This window comes from Colias philodice, chromosome 26 (genome assembly GCF_061535455.1).
Source record: "Colias philodice isolate Cphi_HAF_F1 chromosome 26, ilColPhil1 Martin Lab GWU primary, whole genome shotgun sequence".
Lineage (NCBI taxonomy): Eukaryota > Metazoa > Arthropoda > Insecta > Lepidoptera > Pieridae > Colias > Colias philodice.
Window position 1 is genome coordinate 7,380,827 of NC_143111.1, and position 22,931 is coordinate 7,403,757.

The window sequence follows — 22,931 nt, forward strand, 5'->3', positions numbered from 1 at the left end:
TATTATATTCCTTGAAGTACGAGGATGGTTCTTATGTAGAGAAAACATGTACCACGGGCGAAGCCGGGGCGGACCGCTAGTTTTACATAATAATTTAATAAGTAAGACGTAGTTGATACTTACATTTTATTAAGAGACAAATTATGAAAAGTTTAATTTGAAAAAAATACATCGCAGGATCCATCCATGGTCTGTTATCGTTATAACTTTCATGTTGAAAGCAAAAGTCATCTACATGGATTGAACTTGTTCAAAAAAATGTTTGGACCACAAAATCATGTTTACGTTAGCACACATAAGCAAGCATAGCTTCAGCTAAGTCACTCGGTTTTAATTCCCAGAAAAAGCACTGTCACAAAATTTCATCCCCTATTTCAAGCATGTACCTAGTGGCTGATTTTTGTATAAACAGTCTATCTGTGACCTTGAGTCTTCAGCTATTTTATATCGATTCAAAATTTCATCCAAATCGGTGATGTGGTTTTGCCATGAGAGCGTAAACAGACATTCGACATAAGTACCTATACTAAAATTCCGCCCGCGGCTTCGCCCGATTTGTCTAAAATTAATAAATTATATACTAAAACCTTCCTCTCTAATCACTCTATCTATAAAAAAACCGCATCAAAATCCATTGCGTAGTTTTAAAGATTTAAGCAAACATAGGGACATAGGGACAGAGAAAGCGACTTTGTTTTATACTATGTAGTGATTAGTATGGATTCTAACATTGTATTCATATCAAAACAAACCTGACCGAATTACCGATACGCACGTGATGGAAGAAGAAACCATACAAAGATTGTCCTAACATCACCTATTTATTAGCATTCCTCGTTAATTGGTTTAACCGTACGGTTTTATATTACAGCTAATCTCTCACTGAACCTGGATTTCCTTAATTGCTCATTGGTTAATGTTTTTTGTTAGTTTTACATGAGCATGATATATTTAGAAATAAAATACTTGTATTTTATTTTGCTTCGGTAGGTAATTAATAATCACAATGTTTCAATGACTTTATAGTTACTAGTGGTAACTAGGTATAGGACTGTAGGACATGGTAGGACATCACGCTGGCCTGATTACACCATACAGGATTTAAAGTTTAAACCTCATTTAAAACCGTTAATCCGTAGAAACATTCATATTATATCAGTTAGGAACATTTCAATACCAATAAATGATGTTGATTAAAAAATAACTGGATACTAATTTCAGTTCCCAAGTTTGCTTTATATAGATGCCGAATTAAAGTAGCTATACTTCTATGACATTTTTATCACTGAATACTTGAGACCCTAACAATAAAATGCCCTAAAAGAGTAAAAAGAGTGTATGGTAAGATCTACTTTTATTAGTTTTGGACTTTACGAATAATAAACACATTGGTAAAAATAAATAAAGTTTAGGGGTACGGCAGATGCATCAACATCTGTTTTACTGATCGCACTATCTATCTTCCGTGCCAACTTTTAAGATTTCCAAAAATCGACGACGAAATTAAAATTTTTCCAAAAAACAGTATGAAATAAATAAAGCTGTCTACTCACGACGCGATCGCTGTGGCTGACGCGACGCTACTCCTGCATGAGAACCGGCAACCGTCACTTATATAAACACAATAATCCTATTACTAACTAAAGCTTTATGTTTGATTCGTAAAAACATTCACGTGTTTTGATACTTACATATTATTTATCAAAGGACAAGATCAACCCACGTAAACAATGAAGTCATATATTTTCGCACCAATGCTAGAAAATACCAGTGATTTCGAATTGTACGAAGTATTATGTACAATGTATTCTCTCTCAAGTTCATTCCTACATATTTCACGTTAGATACCTACGTGTATAAGACTAGAATCTAGAATTGGATGATGTAAATCTACATACATACCTATATGATCTATTATAACTTCTTTTCCGTTATAAGAAAATAATGCATTACCTTCAGAAGTAGATACTACTAATGCGATAATGAAAATTATTTTACCAATACATAGTTACATTAGGTTCTCGTAAAATAATACCTAGGACCTAGGTGATCTTTTATGTCCCACAACTCTTCAATAGTTTTGGTCTCTACTTCTATTCAAATTGCCTGACTGGGAGTCTACCCTTCGGCACGAATTAGGCCAGCTTGCACCGGGGAAGTAGGAACCTACCACACCGCCACAGAAAATTGGCGTGAAATAGTAGTAAGTATTCGTATGTTACTCTGTTTTTGGTTCGGTGAGTGGGGGAGCCGGAGACGAATCCTTTTCTTTAGTCTTTCTACTCTTTTCCTTGCTTACTTTCGTAAGTCCTTTCATTAACCCTTCCCTCTTTACGTCGTCAATGCATTTGTTATGTCTGCAATGGATCTAACGCCAACTGCAAATGTTTTTGGGCGGTTGTAGCGCTTACCATCAGGCCCCACAAATTCAAAATTCAAATTATATTTATCCAACATCCTTTTCAGACGATAATATTATAAAAAAAAACTAAAATATAGTCTTTAAGTACCTACATTTTCATAACATTTTAGTCGATGTATTTAGGTATTTATAGTCGCGTGATATTCACGTGCGCTTCTATTCAACGGATTTACCGTATCCGATTTCAATATCATACAGATAATGAGTTTAAAGTATAATATGTATGACATAAACATTAAACATAAGACTATGTAGCGTACGATTACGGTTTTCTGAATAATTTTACATAGAATGTACCAAACGGAGACCAATGATTTGACAATTTTTAAGCATAATAATTTAACAGGTACAGAACCTGCGTATTTCGCGTAGTTATTTAAGTGCAAGTTTGCGACATGGCAATACCGTCGCGTCATGAAGGCGGCGATTTTGGTATCTTTGAATCTTGCCAAAGAAGTTTCACTTCTGACACGTGTGCTCAGCACACACGCTCTTTTTTCATACATTTAAAAGAAATTTTAATAGAATACAACTAAAAATTAAATAGGCACCAATTAGAAGAAATAAAACAAACACTCAAAATGTACAACTTTATTTTTAAACCATTTACTTACACACCTTTACATTATTTACATACACACTTACAACTAACATTGATTAACTAGACTAATTATAAACATTGACTAATGACTAATGCATATTTAAATCCCTAATTTGATGTTTATTGGTCTAACCACGCCGAAAATACGGCTTTAAAATGGTATTGGTAAACTTGTAATGAAAGAAACTCGATTTCAATTAAAAAAATATAGATTTCAATCTAGGAACTCAGAAAAGTTGTTTATAATTTGCGTGATGAGGACATAATAAAGGATCTTTCATATTTTATTTCATAAATAACACAGAAATCTAATGGCCGTAATTCATGAGATATTAGACAATTGATAATGCTTATATTCTATTATTATATTTTCTACTATAATCTATTATATTATTTCCATGTATTATAATTAAATAGTGACTTATTACTAGGAAAATTAATTTATAAGCTAACGATAAATTTCATAATAACAACATAACTAATACATATAATTTTTAGCAACGTAACTAGTAACATAGTATTTGCCCTTAATATAATAAGGTACTTATAAATAAAATTACTACAATTTACAAACAAGATAAAAAGTAAAACAACTAAAACCCAACTACGACAAAAAACGACGCTGAAAAAGTATAAAACAAAAGTTAAATTGATGAACTAATAAAGAAGCTATGAACGAAAAGATGTGAATTATATGCAATCAGCCCATGAATACAGGTAAAGTCACAAGCAAATGCTAGTAATATATATATATTCAAAATGTGCAAGTAAAAAGCTTTCAAATGATACCAAACACGGCATATTTATCTTAACTTTATTTTTTTACTCTGTATATTTTGTCCGCTAGAGGGCGCCACATTAGATTTTGTGAAACCCCATATAGCCTATAACCAGCGGACAATTAAGACGCTTCTAATGATATGTCATTTGTCGAATTCTGATAAGTAGTTTAGAAGTTACGAGGGAACAGATGAACATACATACATACATACATACATACATACATACATATATACATACATACATACATACATACATACATAGCCTGTCAAAATCATAACCCTCCTTTTGCTTTGCCGTAGTCGGGTAATGAAATGCAATAATCATAAATAGTAAAATTTTGATAATAGTGTGACTTGTATATAAAGTGGTTTCTATAATAATGCAAGCATGACATGCGTTTACGTGAATTGTCATGCTGCATGATTGATTTCATCAATCAGCTGCCAGAGTTTTGCATGTCATTCATTTCAATCATCGACCGGTGCATTTTTATCAAACGAGCGAATGCTCATTCTAACCCGACTAGGTATATCAAATTCTTTTAGGCCGGTTGCAGAGCTTCACCGACCATCAGTGCGTACGTCAGTCGCGCTGGTCATATGTATGGAAATACGCGTGCGTATGGTCGGTCTAGCTATGAACGGTTTTATGAATTTCCATACATATGACAAGCGCGACTGACGTACGCACTGATGGTCGGTGAAGCTCTGCAACCGGCTTTAGTGTAAACAGACGTAGAGCATTTCTTTGTAGTTCTTATTGCGTTCGAAAAGACTCTAGCAATGTTCTAATACTGAACAACACTGAATACGAGTTTTCGTGTATACTAAAAGATCACAAAAGCATGCTCTTGCCACAGAATACATAATAGTAGCTTAGTAGCTAAACGCTACAGAACGGACACTCTCCGCCTCCCGCCAAAATTAAACATTTACCTCACCCCGCACGATCAGTCTAAAAATGGTCCACATTCTTCTACAGGGACGATACGCAACAAAGATTGACAACATTAATCAAATTGACTTAAAGTAATTTTATTATTTTGGATTTGTGATTATCGTTTTTCGTAGAAAATGGTTAGATATTGTGCTGTATTTCATCAGAAAAACGCGAAATTTTTTTTACGCTAGTCAAAAATGTGCCAACCATAAAGCGTTAACACACACATTTGCAGTCTCTACAGTGTGACTGTCAAAACGATAATTTTGTATGGAGTGTCCGGGGTGTGCTCTTGCTCTAGGTTATAGTTCGTTTGATGTAAATGCACCGTTAAACAATATAAATTTGAGTTGAAACAAATACCAGTGGTATTAGTTTTTGGTATTAGAATGGAATAAATCTCATTAATGCATGACACCGCGTGATGCATGTCATGCCGCAATACCTTCTAGGAACCACTATTATTATGTACTTATTTTAAAAGTATTTGACTAGGTGAATTATTCAGAGAAATTGCTTTAGAGCTAGCGCGCACGAGCAACTTTGTCTCCGCAACTATTTTGTCTCTCCCATCAATTGTATGGGGAGTTGCGTCGCTACGTGCGCGCACTTTCATACTAGCCCATGGGTGGAGAGACAAAATAGTTGCGGAGACAAAATAGTTGCGGAGACAAAGTTGCTCGTGCGCGCTAGCTCTTATGGGTATATAAGGTTTGAGTATTAAAATTGCTACAGTAAACATGATATAAATTAAAAACCAATTTGGCACGATAAAATGCAAATAAAATGACTACCTATAATATGACATCATTACAGTACAAATAAACTATTCGACAGAAAATCACAAAAATATTGTTGTAAAACTTGCCCTATATATAAAAAAGAATATATTAAAAATGTAAAGAGGGATTATTCTTGCATTAAATTTAAATCATTTAATTGTATTAATTTATTGAAAAGAGAATTCACAATTGTTTTATTGTTAACAGTTGTTTTAATAAAAAATAAAATATATTATGTAATATTGTTTACAAATAATGATGCCATATTGCTACTGAATCTACAAAAAATAAGTCTTTGATTTTCTGTAGAGGTAGATTAATTCATTTATTCAAAGTATTTTAAACTTTCGTTATGAGCAGCGACATAATTTTTATTTTAAGAATATTTTACCAGTATATCGTGTATTTACTGTTGTATTAACAATAATACAGTTCTTGAAATGATTGACTTCTTTAATAAAACGAATTTATATAAAAAGTATTGTATCGCTTTTTAAAAACGCACTTTACTTTGAACCATCATACAAATACCCATTTTAAACAAGCTTAACATTTTAAATATAACCAAAACAAACAACATATGTTTAATACATACAACATTTTGACCATAGCTTAATGATCTTTACAACAATAGGACAATGAAAAGAGTTTCATGATGACCATAGACTATGTTCATTTTTTTTTTTTCATCTATGACTATAATTTTAAAATATTGAAATATCATTGTGCATCGAGTTGTGCATATTATTATTAATCTTATCCAGTATCAATTAATATTCTAACCTGTTTAAGGACTAGGACCAAAGAATTTAACTGAAAATTAAATCGAATATCAGCCTTAAAATATGGAAAAATAAAATCAGTATGGACTAGGCAATTTATGTCTTGACTATTTGCGACTGATGGTATGGTGAACTTTTGTTTTTCAAGTATTTATTTAATTTTATTTATATGTTTATTGCATTTAAACGAAGTGTAGCAACACTTCATACCCACCAATAAAATGGCTTGTCGGAATTTGGCGCGCTTTTTTCAAATAAAAATACAAAGGTTCTTTCATTGTAAAATATACAATAATATATTTTTAACTTTATATTAAATTGCTTCAGGATTAAATATATATGATTTACACATCGTTTTTGTTCCCATAAAATTTTGGATTTGATTAATTTGAATTTAATTGTCCAAAATAATAATACATTTAAACGTCAATTAATAAAAAATAAATGTCATTCATTAATATTTTTTAATTAATAACTTCTCCCTTCCCTAAGACTCGAGTGTCCTTTAAAGGTATTTATAATTATATGCCATTACTATGACCATTACTACTCATACTTTTTAGTAGGTAAGTGTATTTTTATACCCAATAAATAAAAAAATACATTATGACTTAATCTTTCAAGGTTTCCTTGCAGTGATAACAAATATGAACTGATGATGATGATATCTTTTACTTTGCAATATTACAACTACCCTTACCAATAGTTTCACTATTAATGATGTACCCTTTAATGATATTCCTGCCATAAAATATTATTGATTGAATATACTGACTAGATAGATAGTGTACCCTGTAATAGCTGTGTCCAAAAGCGACAACTTCTACGCATGTGTGCGTAACAGCTTTATATTACATACGAGTTTATTATCTTTGTGTGCGTGAGAAATGAACGGACGGGGTTATATCAGCCAATAATAATTGGCATAAAAGTTTTGACATTGAATACCGTACCTTTCCTTTTATCCATATAAACTCTTTACTTTCTTTTAGAAAGAAATGAGAAATTTCTTAAATTAGTTGAAGGCGAAAGAAACAACTATTAAATAACCAAATACTTCCATAAACATGGCCTAGAATTAGAACTACAGAATCTATCTAGACAGACACGAAGGGCAAATATTCTACTACAAAAGTCCACCATAATTGACGATTGTTTATAAATATATAATTTAATTTACTTCAAATCTTCTTCTTCATCTTCCACGTACAAGAGATCTTCCATGTTCGCCATAAATTTGTCGTTTAACATTTGTTCTGCTGGTAGTGAGCTCTGAAAATATAATTCTATAAAGTACTTTCGTCTTTCATCCTAAAAGAGAAGACTTATTATCATATTATTACGGCGTCGAGCAGACGTTGTGTTGCCAGACTTTGAATTTACCTGTACAATAAAAAACGCTATAATAATAATTACTATTTTATAATAAGATTTCATACAAGGTCTACCTTGATGTGTATAATATCTGTTAACGTCAATACATATTGTTTCTGAATAACTTTTCTTATCCATCTGTTCCACTGATCACATTTTAAACACACAAGTAACCAGAATATTGTTCACTGTTGCGTTGAAATGTTCCCAGTTAAAAAAAATAGTTGTATCGATAGAATTTCTTGTCATGTTATCTTACCTTTCGTAATGAAAAATACATTCATTAAAATATAGCATGAATAGAGACTTCTATTTATGTATTTTAACACAAATAGTATTGAAAAGAGTAAGTATCACACAACACCGAGTCATCATTCATATTTAGCTAAGACACTCAATAAAATTAAAAATTGATTTAAAAAAGAGCGTTAAACCCACACCAATAAAAGCATAGGAAACGACACAAATAAAAACAACAAATGATTTTTAAGCAATTTATTTACAAAATTGTAGTGTTACCATGCATTACAAGCGGTTTAATAAATTAAAAAGTGCGTATAAAATGAAAACAAGTTTAAAGTGACTAAATCTTTTGTATCTTGCCTGTTCTAAAAAAATATTATAATCCTGTATTATAACAATTATAAGAATTTTTGACAAACAGTATTTTCATATACCATAGAGAATATTAGAAACTAATATTTTATGTTGTCTACAATAAAGTTATGAATTGTGTTTGGTACAGTTTTTATACATATGTATTAGGCAAATTTTAGTCACTTTAAATTATTAATTAATTTAGCAAAATAATAATAATTAGTCACATGCATGTTAAAACGTCGAGACAGTAATTATTTTTCACTTTAATATTTATAATCTAATAATAAATGAATATTTGTTATATCGTTACATTTTCTATTTTAATACAGTATTACAAATAATAACTCAAAGGGTTAATTCAAAACAATACCATAAACAACTAAGAGTAAAGTCATTTTGACAATCGAAAAAGTAACAAAATCATGTGAAAATCTCATCGAATCGCATTTGCTTCGTGTATATTTCGATCGAAGTAAATTTGAAAATTTTATTTCAAAAACCAATGAACTAACTTTTAAATTTTATAACATTAATGATCACACATCCACACCTCAATCTTACAGAATTTTAAATATCACAAGTAAATTTTAATATCACAATATGAATCCCAGTATCAATATCTCACAGACAAACATACAAAACGATTTTATATTTATTTTATTTACGTATTTTTCTTATTAATTAGGAAAAACGTCTCGAGCCCAGAGTCCAATATTTGTTGGGGCGTTGAGTGTCGAGGTACTTGTATGGTGTCTGCATTGAAAATTATACGTTAGTAAATTGTATATAAAGCGCATTTTTGAGTGAAACATAATTGTAATAACCTACAATTTACCGAATCGCTAAGATAACTGAACTAGATTAAAAACTCATTGTAAAATATCGTGTTTTAGTTTTGTGCAATGAAAAAATAATTGAATGGTAATTATTTTGGCACATAATATCATTAGCTAAAAAAATAATTTATAAAAACTGAGTGAGTGTGTGTGTTGGTTTGATCATAATACGAATGTAAAGTAAGTGTGTGACTGCGTAGTGCGTATGTAGCTTTCTAATTATATATTGTGTTAGTTGGTAAGCTAAGTGGACATGGAAGAGGATGATGCATTTATTAGTTATGTATAAAAAATATGATATATATACACGCATGTATATGTAAAGAACTAGCCAAAACCAATAACAAAATACATAAATACAAGTGTTATTTTTCATAAATTAATTTAAATTCACAAAAGATTAACAACTACCAAACAAACAGACAAACGAACTCACCGTCTTATCCTTAGTCGGGAAGGGCACGAGGCAAACGATCACAACGGTCATGTTATCGCAACCAATGCCGCCCGTGAGGCAGTTCGGCGCGAGGCAACGTTGCATTAATGCCTCGCATACTGCGGCGGGCTCCCAACCGGCCACGAGCCGTGCGCGGCAAAATGATACTACCTCCTGGACAACGAGATACGAAAACTTAAGCAAAACACAAGAGCAAAACATAAAAGTGATAGGAGAAGTTAGCAAGAGGCAGTTCGACGCGAGGCAGCGATGCATCAGAACCTCGCATACTGCGGCGGGCTCCCAACCGGCCACGAGCCGTGCGCGGCAAAATGATGCTACCGCCTCAGTAAACGATGGGGGGATATAGCAAGCAAGAGACGTAAGAGGTAGATAGAGACAGAAATTAACAAGAAGAGATACACGATATAGGAGGGAAATAAACGACCTTCTAGTGTCGTGAATATTTGTACTTAAAAAAGAATCACAGGACATCAGTTCATAGATTAAAGCATCATTTAAAAAAATGTTCACCATTTATAATAGCGGCAAGCGACGGACATTATGTTGTAATATAATGTCCGTCGCTTGCCGCTATTATAATTGTAGTAAATATTTTGCATGTTTGCTGTCACCCTTTCAAACAAAGATGATAAATAAAGATCCTAGAAATAACAATATTAAAACACACTTATATCACACCCCGGACACTCCATACAAAATTATCGTTTTGACAGTCACACTGTAGAGACTGCAAATGTGTGTGTTAACCATAAAGGTTGCCACATTTGTGAATAGCGTAAAAAAAATTCGCGTTTTTCTGATGAAATACATCCGTAAATAGCACAATATCTAACCATTTTCTACAAAAAACGATAATCACAAATCCAAAATAATAAAATTACTTTAAGTCAATTTGATTAATGTTGTCAATCTTCGTTGCGTATCGTCCTTGCGTCCAATGCGGACCATTTTTAGCCTGATCGTGCGGGGTGAGGTAAGTGTTTAATTTTGGCGGGAGGCGTAGTGTCCGTTCTGTAGCGTTTAGCTACTATTATGTATTCTGAGCTTATATACTATAAATGCTTCTATATAACTACATAATTCTATATAATTTCTACATAAACTACGATACTCACTTCATTAGACAACACCTCCCAGATACCGTCGCAGGCGATCACGATAAATTCCCAATCGTCGGTCAACGTTCGCACTTGAACGTCTGGGTATGCTGGAAGAACAAGAAAGAATGTGAGATAATAATTAATAATTAGTTATCTTTTTGTCTCATACAAAAAGAAAGAAATTAAAGAAAAACAAATATTTCACATAAATTTATTTATTTTTATTTATTTATTTATAATTCTTTATTGAACAAAATATGAGAAAACAATAGTACCTATGCAAAAAGAAGTAGTAATACAAAAGCATAAAATTGTTAGATTGAGACAAAAAAAGTTAGATAATTAATAGAATATTACATAATATCTACAAATTTTTTTTCCAACCTAACCCTCTCTCCTCTTTGGCACGAGATAGACTAAAAAAATTGACCATTGTCATTGAGGAAGAACGCAGCTTTAATGAAGCAATATTAAAAAACCGCCGATCGACTTTTTTTTAATTGCTTTGAATTGGATAGTCGATACAAACAATCACTTGAATTGTGTATGACTGATTTGTAATAACAAATTTCTAATCTTCTTATATATAAAAATGAATCGCAAAATGTGTTGGTAAGCGCATAACTCGAGAACGGCTGAACCGATTTCGATAATTCTTTTTTTATTATATCTTATATATAAAAATGAATCGCAAAATGTGTTGGTAAGCGCATAACTCGAGAACGGCTGAACCGATTTCGATAATTCTTTTTTTATTATATTCCTTGAAGTACGAGGATGGTTCTTATGTAGAGAAAACGTAAACATGTACCACGGGCGAAGCCGGGGCGGACCGCTAGTATTTAATAAGATGATAGGTATAATTAATTACGATTTATAATTGCCTGAAAAGCTTACAAGAATTACAAAAAAATGTATTCGATGTAGAGTTCAATTTTTATAGCTTTAAATTCCACTTAAAATATAAAAAATAGGAATAAAGCTGCCACTCACCAGTAACAATCTGATCCCTCGGCGACATCCTATAATTCCTCTTGAATATATAATCCCCCAATGCCCTGGATAAGGCCAGGTTTCCATTGACCCTGTTCAATTGGACCCAACCCCCTCCCGCGGTGATCCTTTCTAGCTCCTCTTTGTTGTTCGGCTTGTGGTCGTAGGAAAGTGACTCCACCTGTTGTTATAAAAATAAACAAATTTTGACAATAATATTATCACTACGTATTATAAAATAAAGTCATCCGTTGCGTTGCGTTGTTCGCGATAAGCCCAAAAACTACAGCATCGATTTTCAATCTGTTTTCACAAATGGATAGCGTGGTTATTGAGGAAGTATTTAGTATATCATTTGTTAAGTTTTCTACAAAAGCGGGCGAAGCCACGCCCGGAAAGCTATATACTATGATAGCCCCCAATTGGGATATTGTTTCAATTTTTGTGACTTTTTTGTTGCTGTTCTTCTATTAGTCGTAGCATGTTATTTTTTATAGCCGATAGCCTTAAATAATTTTCATTTTAAACCATTTTTAGAGTTAAGCGCATCGATCTAAAAAAACTCTTCAGCTCAATAATCTGAATATTTATTTATTATAATTTAAACGACAATATATTAACATCTCATTTTTTCTACCAAAATCCAGTTTTCCATTTTCTTTCAGTACAAAATAAACTTCTGAAAAAAATTGAGAACCTTCTTGTTTCAAGTCGGTTAAAAAAATCACTCAAAATTAAATCACTCACCGCACCCCCTACACTAGCCACAGCCCTAGAATCACCCACATTAGCACAATATAATGTATTATCTTTTATGAGGACCACTACAGCCGTACTACCAGCAACTTTCTCTTGCATATTCTCTTCTAGCATAGCTTGGTCTAGGTCTAGGAAGCCCTGGAAAGGAATTGTATTATTATATTTGTATTCTACAATCAATGAGTCAATGTCATATAAGTAAAAAGGTGTAGATAGGTTACCAAAACAATATTCTTATCTTCAAATTTAAAAAAGATGTGATCATAGAAATCTAAATAACAAGACACTAGAAGTCGTAAGCGTGCGTGACCTTGTCGCCACTCAGGTGATTTGCACATCACCAGTGCATTCGTCACTGTTCAGTTGCTCTGGAGACCTATGAGTGTATACATGTTTCAGCAATTCCCATTGCGGAAATTCTTCCACAAGTTGTAATTATAATTATAAAAGAATAATATTTCATCGGAAAATATTTTTTTTTAGAAATAATGCCGTTTTTCCTTAAAATTATAGAATATTTACAAGTATTACGAGTGTCACCATAGTAATCGAAATAACAATGAATGACACAGTCGACCATTCTTATTATCACGTTTGTTCGTATTGGAGCAAAAAGTCTCATATACTTAGGGATGTTATTCTAAAATAAACCGTAAATTCGTGCGTTAGGATACATATTCAAAAGCTTAATTTAATAGATAAGTTAGTTTTCACTAAAATCAAGCTGTCCAATAAAAGGCATAGTTTACTTGTGTGTACTGTTTAGCTTTCGGTTTGAATGTGTTGATTTTGGCGACAGCGGTTTTCATACGAATTATGACATTAAAGCACTTCTATGTGTCTTGTTATTTAGATTTCTATGGATGTGATAAAAGACGATTGAAGGAAATTGTAGCCAATTAGCCACATTTTCCCGGAGCACTAATAACCAATCTACACATTTTATTTTATGTTATTGTATTGTTATTTCTACAACAATATTACAAAGAGACATATATATTTTTGTATGTAACAAATAAAGTAAATTTCTTTTCGATTGAATGTTTTTTTATCATTACAAACTAAATACTTCTACATACAATTTCATTTTCTGATAATAATTTTTTAAAATAGGTTTTAGTGGTAGCTTACCTGTTTCATGGCTTCTTCAATATTCCCCAGATGATATTCAGGCCTAGCTGTGATGAACTTATGTAAGTGTTTCCCCGCATATTCTGCTATGTTGGAACCTGAAATATATAAATTGTTTTTATGTATTTATGTACAGACTTTAATAAAACGAGTAGATAAATAAAAAACGATTTCGAGAATACATAATTAAAACTATCCACAATCATGTTATACATGTGTTATACATATACATTGTGACGGTTGAAATATTAATTTATTAAAAAAATAATAAATAAATCAAATTCAATCATAATGCATTAAAAAATAAATGTAATGCGTTCTGCCGAGTACCGTGTTTAACTATAAAATTCAATCAAATCTTGTAACAAATTATTAATAAAGAAGAACTAGTAATTGTTATAAACAGTACAAAAGTTCAACATACCCCCATGCCCATCATAAACCGCAAAGAACGCAGTCCCTGGATCATCGGGCAGAGACAAGATGTGTGTATGCGAATCGTCCATAGACACTCGCCACCCCTGCATGCACGAGGAGCCCACGAGGTAGCGGGCGTCTTGGCATGTTGACGACTGCTTGTCTGTTACGGGCTCCGATAGGGTTTGACCCATCACTCTGTGAGATCATGTATATTTAAACTTAAGAAATAGATCAGCCATTCATGGAGATCAAATCATGCCAATTTAGAAAAGTCGATTGGCCACCCAAGGTCAACCTTAAGCAATTATTGACAATCAACTCTTTCGGTTTTATGTAAGTACCCTACATTTTATAAATCTTAAAGAGTTAAATATATTTTGTAATTTCTATTTCACAAGCTTGTATGTTTCTGTATTAAAAATTAATAAAAGGATATGTATAATGTTGTTAGTTTCAATGCAGTAAGATTTTAAAATATCAGTGGGCATGGTGAATGCATTGCGACAACTACAATGTTGTGTTGACAATTATTTAAAGCAGTATGTAGATATAATATTATATATAATCACACAAATTAGATATAATACAGCAGTATGTAGATATGGTCACACTTTTTTTTTATTCAATTTTTTTCTTATTTATAAAAAAAAGTGTGATTATACATTAAAGTCATGGTAAATGACTGTGAAATTGTAAGACATTGAATAATTTAATTCATTCAAAAGTTTTATTATTTGATAGAATTACTTGATACATAACATTTATTTAGGTTGTATTTCATATATCATCATAATATATTAAAGATATCTTTAGTTATCTTTGATTATTATCTAAAAGAAATAGGTGTCATGGCAAACCAAATATTTGGAAAAATAATTCGATTGCTTATATTATATTTATTATTAACAGTGTCAAGAAAAAATAATAACAGATTAACAATTTTTCATGAAGCTGAATACACAACTAAAGTTTTAATCTTATTTGAACTAGAAATAAGTGGCTATAGCTTCCACCCAAAAAGTTTTAAGCTATTGCATATCTTCTATCGCGGGCCTTGAGCGCGGGGACCGAAATTGCGTAACGAAAAACCTCACGCTCCCCACTCCGACGGGCGCGGAGGTGTGGCTTGAAGGCATAGCATGCAATAGCTTTACCGCAGCAGTCCCCGAGTGCCACACGTCGGGAACTGCAGCATGTCAAGCGAGTACTACGTAACAACAAGCTGCAGGCGCCTCCACAGCATCACAGGAGTCGAACGAAGCCACACACAGTTGAAAGACAACCGGCCTACCTACCATATGTGAAGGGAGTTACTGACAGAATTGGAAGAATCCTAAGACGAGCTTCAATTAAAACTATATATAAGCCGCACAAGAAGATAAACCAATTCTTGAGACCAATTAAAAGTAATATTCCTCTGCAAGAAGCAGGCGTGTACAAGTTAGACTGTGACTGTGGACTCTCATACATCGGCCAAACAAAAAGAAGCATTGCCAACCGACTGAAGGAGCACATTGCGGATATCAAGCATCGGCGTCACAAGAAGTCTGCGGTATGTGAACACACACTGGACAACAACCACTTCATAAGATTCGACCAACCACAAATCCTTGCCAGAGAAAATAAATTTTTTCCAAGACTGGTGCGCGAGGCTATTGAAATTAAAAAACACCCAAATTTCAATAGAGAAGATGGTTTGAAACTTTCTAACACCTGGGATCCTGTTATTAAGAATTTAAAACCCCATGTCAAACATACCAAAAGACTAGAAGACACGATCAGCCAATACTGCCAACATCCGGAAAAATACTCCACATACCAACTACGGAGGAATAGGTGGAGGTAGTTTACAAACAGCAATTTTTGAATGACCGTCAAGACGTATAACATCTCAGTCTCCCCGTGACCACGCTCGCTGTAAAGTGTTCGAAACGTCGGGAAAATAATAGAATGAATAAATCGCGTTTAAAATCCGTTAAAAAGTCTTTAATTTCTAAATGTATAATACTCGCGTAAAATCAAACATCAGAAAATACTATGTAGACCAGTACGGACTGGAAAATGCTAACAAAATTCGCCGTTTAGAAGTACTGAAGACAAAGCGCTCGAGGTTTTTGACATCCCTGAATTTCATGAAGCAATGTCGAGAACATAATATCATCCCAGTTTGTTGCCGAATAGCACCAAAAAAGGACATAGCTGGAAGCGCAAGTATTCTAAACAAGGCAAGTCAAAAATTGTTATCTAAAGTAATTGCTGGACACCGATCGGATATTGAAAGGCTCAACATTGAAATCCAAAATGTAGCAAGTAACTTAAAGAATTTTATGTTAGAAACAGATTGGCAACTGTGCTTGAACATCTTAGATAATCGTGCACATAGTAAATTCAAATACTGCACGGATAAACAAAAGCAAAAATTTGAAAGATTACTGGCCAAGAAGAATAACTCAATGTCATCTGAGTATCCAAACGTCACTGAATGTCAACCTCAAGTGACAGCAGTTGTCAATCTGTCAAAACAAATTCTTGATAACAAAACTATTGAGGTACTGAATAGAGGTTTAAACTTTGCCCCTGCGCCGCAAAAAATACCTTGCGAAGAAATAATAAGTCATGTGGAGGAAACTTTATTCAAAAACAACATTCTTAAAGAAGACGCAGAGGCGATTCGGCAAGACATATCTTGTGTACTACGCACTTGCAAACCGCCGAAACCTAACATCTCTCGCTCTGAGTCTATCGCTTTAAAACACCTGCGAAAGAATGAAGATATAATAGTACTCCGTGCTGACAAAGGAAACGCAACGGTTATAATGGATACGTCAGATTACAACAACAAAATGTCGGAAATACTGTCGGACGAAAACACCTACAAAAAAGTCGACAAGGACCCAACAAACAAGGTAATGAAACAAACAACTGACCTTATAAACAAACACAAAACGACATTAAATCTTGACACTAAGTATCTTATTCCATCTTGCGTGAAACCTCCTAAGATGTATGGCTTACCTAAAATACACAAAACTAATACTCCATTAAGACCTATTGTGAGTCAAATTGATACACCCACTCAAAAACTATCACAACACATGTCTAGGGTGCTCGCTCCCCTCAGAGGTAACACCAGTGCTTATGTTAAGGACTCATACCATTTTGTTGAGATATTAAAAGATCTAAATATCGCAAACAATGAAACCATGGTTAGCTTTGATGTGCAGTCTCTTTTTACTAATCTCCCAGTGACTGATTGCATCAATATTGTTAAGAAAAGGTTAGGGGAACACAATATGCCATTAGAATATGCAGAGATCTTAGAACATTGCCTTACATCTGGCTATTTATTGTGGAATGGTGAATTTTACATGCAGGTTGATGGGGTGGCCATGGGCTCTCCAGTATCACCCGTTGTCGCTGATATTTTTATGGAAGACTTCGAGGAGAGGGCCTTGGCCACAGCACCAGTCAAACCGAGATTTTACAAACGCTATGTAGATGACACCTTCACAATACTCCCTACTGAACATATACCTGCATTTTTAGATCATCTTAACTCCATACACAAAAACATCCAATTTACTATGGAGTTAGAAACTAACAACCGTCTAGCCTTTCTTGACATTTTAATTATGAGGGGACGGGATGGCATGCTCAACCATACAGTGTATAGGAAAGCCACTCATACTGATAGGTACCTCAATGGTGAATCTCACCACCATCCTTGCCAACTAGCTTCTGTCGGTAAATCTTTGTTTCAGAGAGCCCGCCACCTCTGTGATGCTGCCCACCTCAGCGGGGAACTGCAGCATGTCAAGCGAGTACTACGTAACAACAAGCTGCAGGCGCCTCCACAGCATCACAGGAGTCGAACGAAGCCACACACAGTTGAAAGACAACCGGCCTACCTACCATATGTGAAGGGAGTTACTGACAGAATTGGAAGAATCCTAAGACGAGCTTCAATTAAAACTATATATAAGCCGCACAAGAAGATAAACCAATTCTTGAGACCAATTAAAAGTAATATTCCTCTGCAAGAAGCAGGCGTGTACAAGTTAGACTGTGACTGTGGACTCTCATACATCGGCCAAACAAAAAGAAGCATTGCCAACCGACTGAAGGAGCACATTGCGGATATCAAGCATCGGCGTCACAAGAAGTCTGCGGTATGTGAACACACACTGGACAACAACCACTTCATAAGATTCGACCAACCACAAATCCTTGCCAGAGAAAATAAATTTTTTCCAAGACTGGTGCGCGAGGCTATTGAAATTAAAAAACACCCAAATTTCAATAGAGAAGATGGTTTGAAACTTTCTAACACCTGGGATCCTGTTATTAAGAATTTAAAACCCCATGTCAAACATACCAAAAGACTAGAAGACACGATCAGCCAATACTGCCAACATCCGGAAAAATACTCCACATACCAACTACGGAGGAATAGGTGGAGGTAGTTTACAAACAGCAATTTTTGAATGACCGTCAAGACGTATAACATCTCAGTCTCCCCGTGACCACGCTCGCTGTAAAGTGTTCGAAACGTCGGGAAAATAATAGAATGAATAAATCGCGTTTAAAATCCGTTAAAAAGTCTTTAATTTCTAAATGTATAATACTCGCGTAAAATCAAACATCAGAAAATACTATGTAGACCAGTACGGACTGGAAAATGCTAACAAAATTCGCCGTTTAGAAGTACTGAAGACAAAGCGCTCGAGGTTTTTGACATCCCTGAATTTCATGAAGCAATGTCGAGAACATAATATCATCCCAGTTTGTTGCCGAATAGCACCAAAAAAGGACATAGCTGGAAGCGCAAGTATTCTAAACAAGGCAAGTCAAAAATTGTTATCTAAAGTAATTGCTGGACACCGATCGGATATTGAAAGGCTCAACATTGAAATCCAAAATGTAGCAAGTAACTTAAAGAATTTTATGTTAGAAACAGATTGGCAACTGTGCTTGAACATCTTAGATAATCGTGCACATAGTAAATTCAAATACTGCACGGATAAACAAAAGCAAAAATTTGAAAGATTACTGGCCAAGAAGAATAACTCAATGTCATCTGAGTATCCAAACGTCACTGAATGTCAACCTCAAGTGACAGCAGTTGTCAATCTGTCAAAACAAATTCTTGATAACAAAACTATTGAGGTACTGAATAGAGGTTTAAACTTTGCCCCTGCGCCGCAAAAAATACCTTGCGAAGAAATAATAAGTCATGTGGAGGAAACTTTATTCAAAAACAACATTCTTAAAGAAGACGCAGAGGCGATTCGGCAAGACATATCTTGTGTACTACGCACTTGCAAACCGCCGAAACCTAACATCTCTCGCTCTGAGTCTATCGCTTTAAAACACCTGCGAAAGAATGAAGATATAATAGTACTCCGTGCTGACAAAGGAAACGCAACGGTTATAATGGATACGTCAGATTACAACAACAAAATGTCGGAAATACTGTCGGACGAAAACACCTACAAAAAAGTCGACAAGGACCCAACAAACAAGGTAATGAAACAAACAACTGACCTTATAAACAAACACAAAACGACATTAAATCTTGACACTAAGTATCTTATTCCATCTTGCGTGAAACCTCCTAAGATGTATGGCTTACCTAAAATACACAAAACTAATACTCCATTAAGACCTATTGTGAGTCAAATTGATACACCCACTCAAAAACTATCACAACACATGTCTAGGGTGCTCGCTCCCCTCAGAGGTAACACCAGTGCTTATGTTAAGGACTCATACCATTTTGTTGAGATATTAAAAGATCTAAATATCGCAAACAATGAAACCATGGTTAGCTTTGATGTGCAGTCTCTTTTTACTAATCTCCCAGTGACTGATTGCATCAATATTGTTAAGAAAAGGTTAGGGGAACACAATATGCCATTAGAATATGCAGAGATCTTAGAACATTGCCTTACATCTGGCTATTTATTGTGGAATGGTGAATTTTACATGCAGGTTGATGGGGTGGCCATGGGCTCTCCAGTATCACCCGTTGTCGCTGATATTTTTATGGAAGACTTCGAGGAGAGGGCCTTGGCCACAGCACCAGTCAAACCGAGATTTTACAAACGCTATGTAGATGACACCTTCACAATACTCCCTACTGAACATATACCTGCATTTTTAGATCATCTTAACTCCATACACAAAAACATCCAATTTACTATGGAGTTAGAAACTAACAACCGTCTAGCCTTTCTTGACATTTTAATTATGAGGGGACGGGATGGCATGCTCAACCATACAGTGTATAGGAAAGCCACTCATACTGATAGGTACCTCAATGGTGAATCTCACCACCATCCTTGCCAACTAGCTTCTGTCGGTAAATCTTTGTTTCAGAGAGCCCGCCACCTCTGTGATGCTGCCCACCTCAGCGGGGAACTGCAGCATGTCAAGCGAGTACTACGTAACAACAAGCTGCAGGCGCCTCCACAGCATCACAGGAGTCGAACGAAGCCACACACAGTTGAAAGACAACCGGCCTACCTACCATATGTGAAGGGAGTTACTGACAGAATTGGAAGAATCCTAAGACGAGCTTCAATTAAAACTATATATAAGCCGCACAAGAAGATAAACCAATTCTTGAGACCAATTAAAAGTAATATTCCTCTGCAAGAAGCAGGCGTGTACAAGTTAGACTGTGACTGTGGACTCTCATACATCGGCCAAACAAAAAGAAGCATTGCCAACCGACTGAAGGAGCACATTGCGGATATCAAGCATCGGCGTCACAAGAAGTCTGCGGTATGTGAACACACACTGGACAACAACCACTTCATAAGATTCGACCAACCACAAATCCTTGCCAGAGAAAATAAATTTTTTCCAAGACTGGTGCGCGAGGCTATTGAAATTAAAAAACACCCAAATTTCAATAGAGAAGATGGTTTGAAACTTTCTAACACCTGGGATCCTGTTATTAAGAATTTAAAACCCCATGTCAAACATACCAAAAGACTAGAAGACACGATCAGCCAATACTGCCAACATCCGGAAAAATACTCCACATACCAACTACGGAGGAATAGGTGGAGGTAGTTTACAAACAGCAATTTTTGAATGACCGTCAAGACGTATAACATCTCAGTCTCCCCGTGACCACGCTCGCTGTAAAGTGTTCGAAACGTCGGGAAAATAATAGAATGAATAAATCGCGTTTAAAATCCGTTAAAAAGTCTTTAATTTCTAAATGTATAATACTCGCGTAAAATCAAACATCAGAAAATACTAGTTTTAACCCCTACAATATTTCTGATATACCAAACCTAATATAATGTAACTACACGAAATTGTTGTATTTACATGAATGGAAAAATGGATGTTGATTGCTCTAACGCTAAATCAGCTGATGAGATGAGATAGGTTATTCTGAATTATTGAACCATTTATTCAAGAATTTTTTATTCAATAAAGAAATGTCTGAATCAGGTTGAAAATAAGTTTCCATTCCATTGAATCATGAACATACAGTATAAATAAGTATCAAGTCCTAAAAATAACTATTGAATCAAAATTGTTGATGTTTACTTGCTTACAACAATAATATATCATTATATCGACTTATGTATAATTAATATTAAGTATTGAATTATTTAGGACATGCCACCAAGTAATCACTTTGCAAATATGAGAACTAGATAATACATAGGCACTCACTAATTAGATAAGATAACACCCCTAATGAACTCAGATTATAGAATTATAGTTGAACTGGGGAAATTTATTATCTTGGCAATAATAACATCGGATGTGGTCTAAATTTTAACAGCTTCATAGCCCCGAGAATATCTGAACATGACTAAACTCTGATGTCATTTCCTCAGCTTGCATCATAACTATACAAAAAACCTTTAAAGGTACAAAGCCGCACAAATAATTTCATATTTTTCTGATAATATCTCCACTTATCACGTCATAATTATATACGTATTATCACAAAACAAAGGTAAAATATCCGGTAAACTATAATTTTCCACACATTATACACACGATTTTCTTGTATCCTTTAGCTTTAGGTTTAATTAACTGTTATGTATACTTACGTATTTTATAATGCAGCGTTACTGTAGTATATTATTCACAATTAATTTGTAGTGTTTACACTTTATAGAAACCCGTAAAATTTCAACAAAATAAAATGCGTAACAAACAAATCGTATTTGACAAAATTGACACTTGACAATGTGATTTTATTTATTAGGTAGGTATGTCATATTTTGACATTTTCTGTTTATACGCTTGCGTCAACGTCATTATTGGCATTGACTATGGTCCGTATAGGGTCCGTAATTTTAAACAGATTTCTATATTTTATAATAAGTAATATGTAATTATCGTTCAGATGTATACTAAAAACATACTTTTTGTGTATTATACATTTGTTATACATATATATACAAACAGCTATTTTAACTCAGAGTTAGATTCTACGTAAAAGTTTTTAATACCTTAAAATTTTTGCTGCCGGGTACATAACTAATAAAAAATTATATTAATACTGATCATACACTTGAGAAGAGGACACTATCCTCTACTCATTTCCAAAACTATGTTAAAAATAAAACTAATTTATATTGTGAACCGTTCATTATAAGACAGGCAAAATTCCATTGACAAACATTTTTTTTTTAACTTTTGTGTGCTCAGAATAAAATAATAAAGATAATAAATCATTGAGCAAAAAGTATTTCATAGCGTTTAATGATACAAAATTTCCTTCAGTTCAATTATTTGGATTAATAATTATTTGTCGCTAAATATATTTCAAATGACATTATTTTTGTGTATCCCAGCGGTAATTTATCGAAATATTATGTTATGATTAAAATATGATTTATAAAAGTATGTACCAAAACCACAAAACAAAACATACGCATCTCAGTTTGCAAATATTTTGTACCAATAGGT

The 22,931-nt window shown here is 33.9% G+C and overlaps 3 protein-coding genes across 6 annotated transcripts; 2 read left to right on the plus strand and 1 right to left on the minus strand.

The window, feature by feature from the left end:
- Window positions 1–5,446: 5,446 nt before the first annotated feature.
- LOC149477001 (putative protein phosphatase 2C T23F11.1) lies at window positions 5,447–22,197 on the minus strand. 2 transcript variants are annotated; one of them, XM_089711483.1, is made up of 8 exons: window positions 22,067–22,197; window positions 13,987–14,177; window positions 13,563–13,660; window positions 12,420–12,569; window positions 11,673–11,853; window positions 10,695–10,786; window positions 9,556–9,729; window positions 5,447–7,581 (listed from the first exon to the last, which is right to left on the minus strand). In XM_089711483.1, exons 2-8 carry the CDS (start codon window positions 14,171–14,173, stop codon window positions 7,486–7,488), a joined length of 978 nt encoding a protein of 325 aa, XP_089567609.1. In that variant the 5' UTR covers window positions 14,174–14,177; window positions 22,067–22,197; the 3' UTR covers window positions 5,447–7,485. The 2 variants fall into 2 exon arrangements, with proteins under 2 accessions (XP_089567609.1, XP_089567610.1); XM_089711484.1 differs by lacking the exon at window positions 5,447–7,581 and adding an exon at window positions 8,438–9,036.
- On the plus strand, window positions 15,980–18,581 carry LOC149477002 (uncharacterized). 2 transcript variants are annotated; one of them, XM_089711447.1, is made up of 2 exons: window positions 15,980–16,888; window positions 17,744–18,581. In XM_089711447.1, the coding sequence occupies exons 1-2, from the start codon at window positions 15,980–15,982 to the stop codon at window positions 18,443–18,445; spliced, it is 1,611 nt and encodes a 536-aa protein (XP_089567573.1). In that variant the 3' UTR covers window positions 18,446–18,581. The 2 variants fall into 2 exon arrangements, with proteins under 2 accessions (XP_089567573.1, XP_089567572.1); XM_089711446.1 differs by having other exon boundaries at window positions 15,980–18,581.
- LOC149477003 (uncharacterized) lies at window positions 18,597–21,198 on the plus strand. Of its 2 annotated transcripts, XM_089711445.1 has the most exons (2): window positions 18,597–19,505; window positions 20,361–21,198. In XM_089711445.1, exons 1-2 carry the CDS (start codon window positions 18,597–18,599, stop codon window positions 21,060–21,062), a joined length of 1,611 nt encoding a protein of 536 aa, XP_089567571.1. In that variant the 3' UTR covers window positions 21,063–21,198. The 2 variants fall into 2 exon arrangements, with proteins under 2 accessions (XP_089567571.1, XP_089567570.1); XM_089711444.1 differs by having other exon boundaries at window positions 18,597–21,198.
- Window positions 22,198–22,931: the final 734 nt, after the last annotated feature.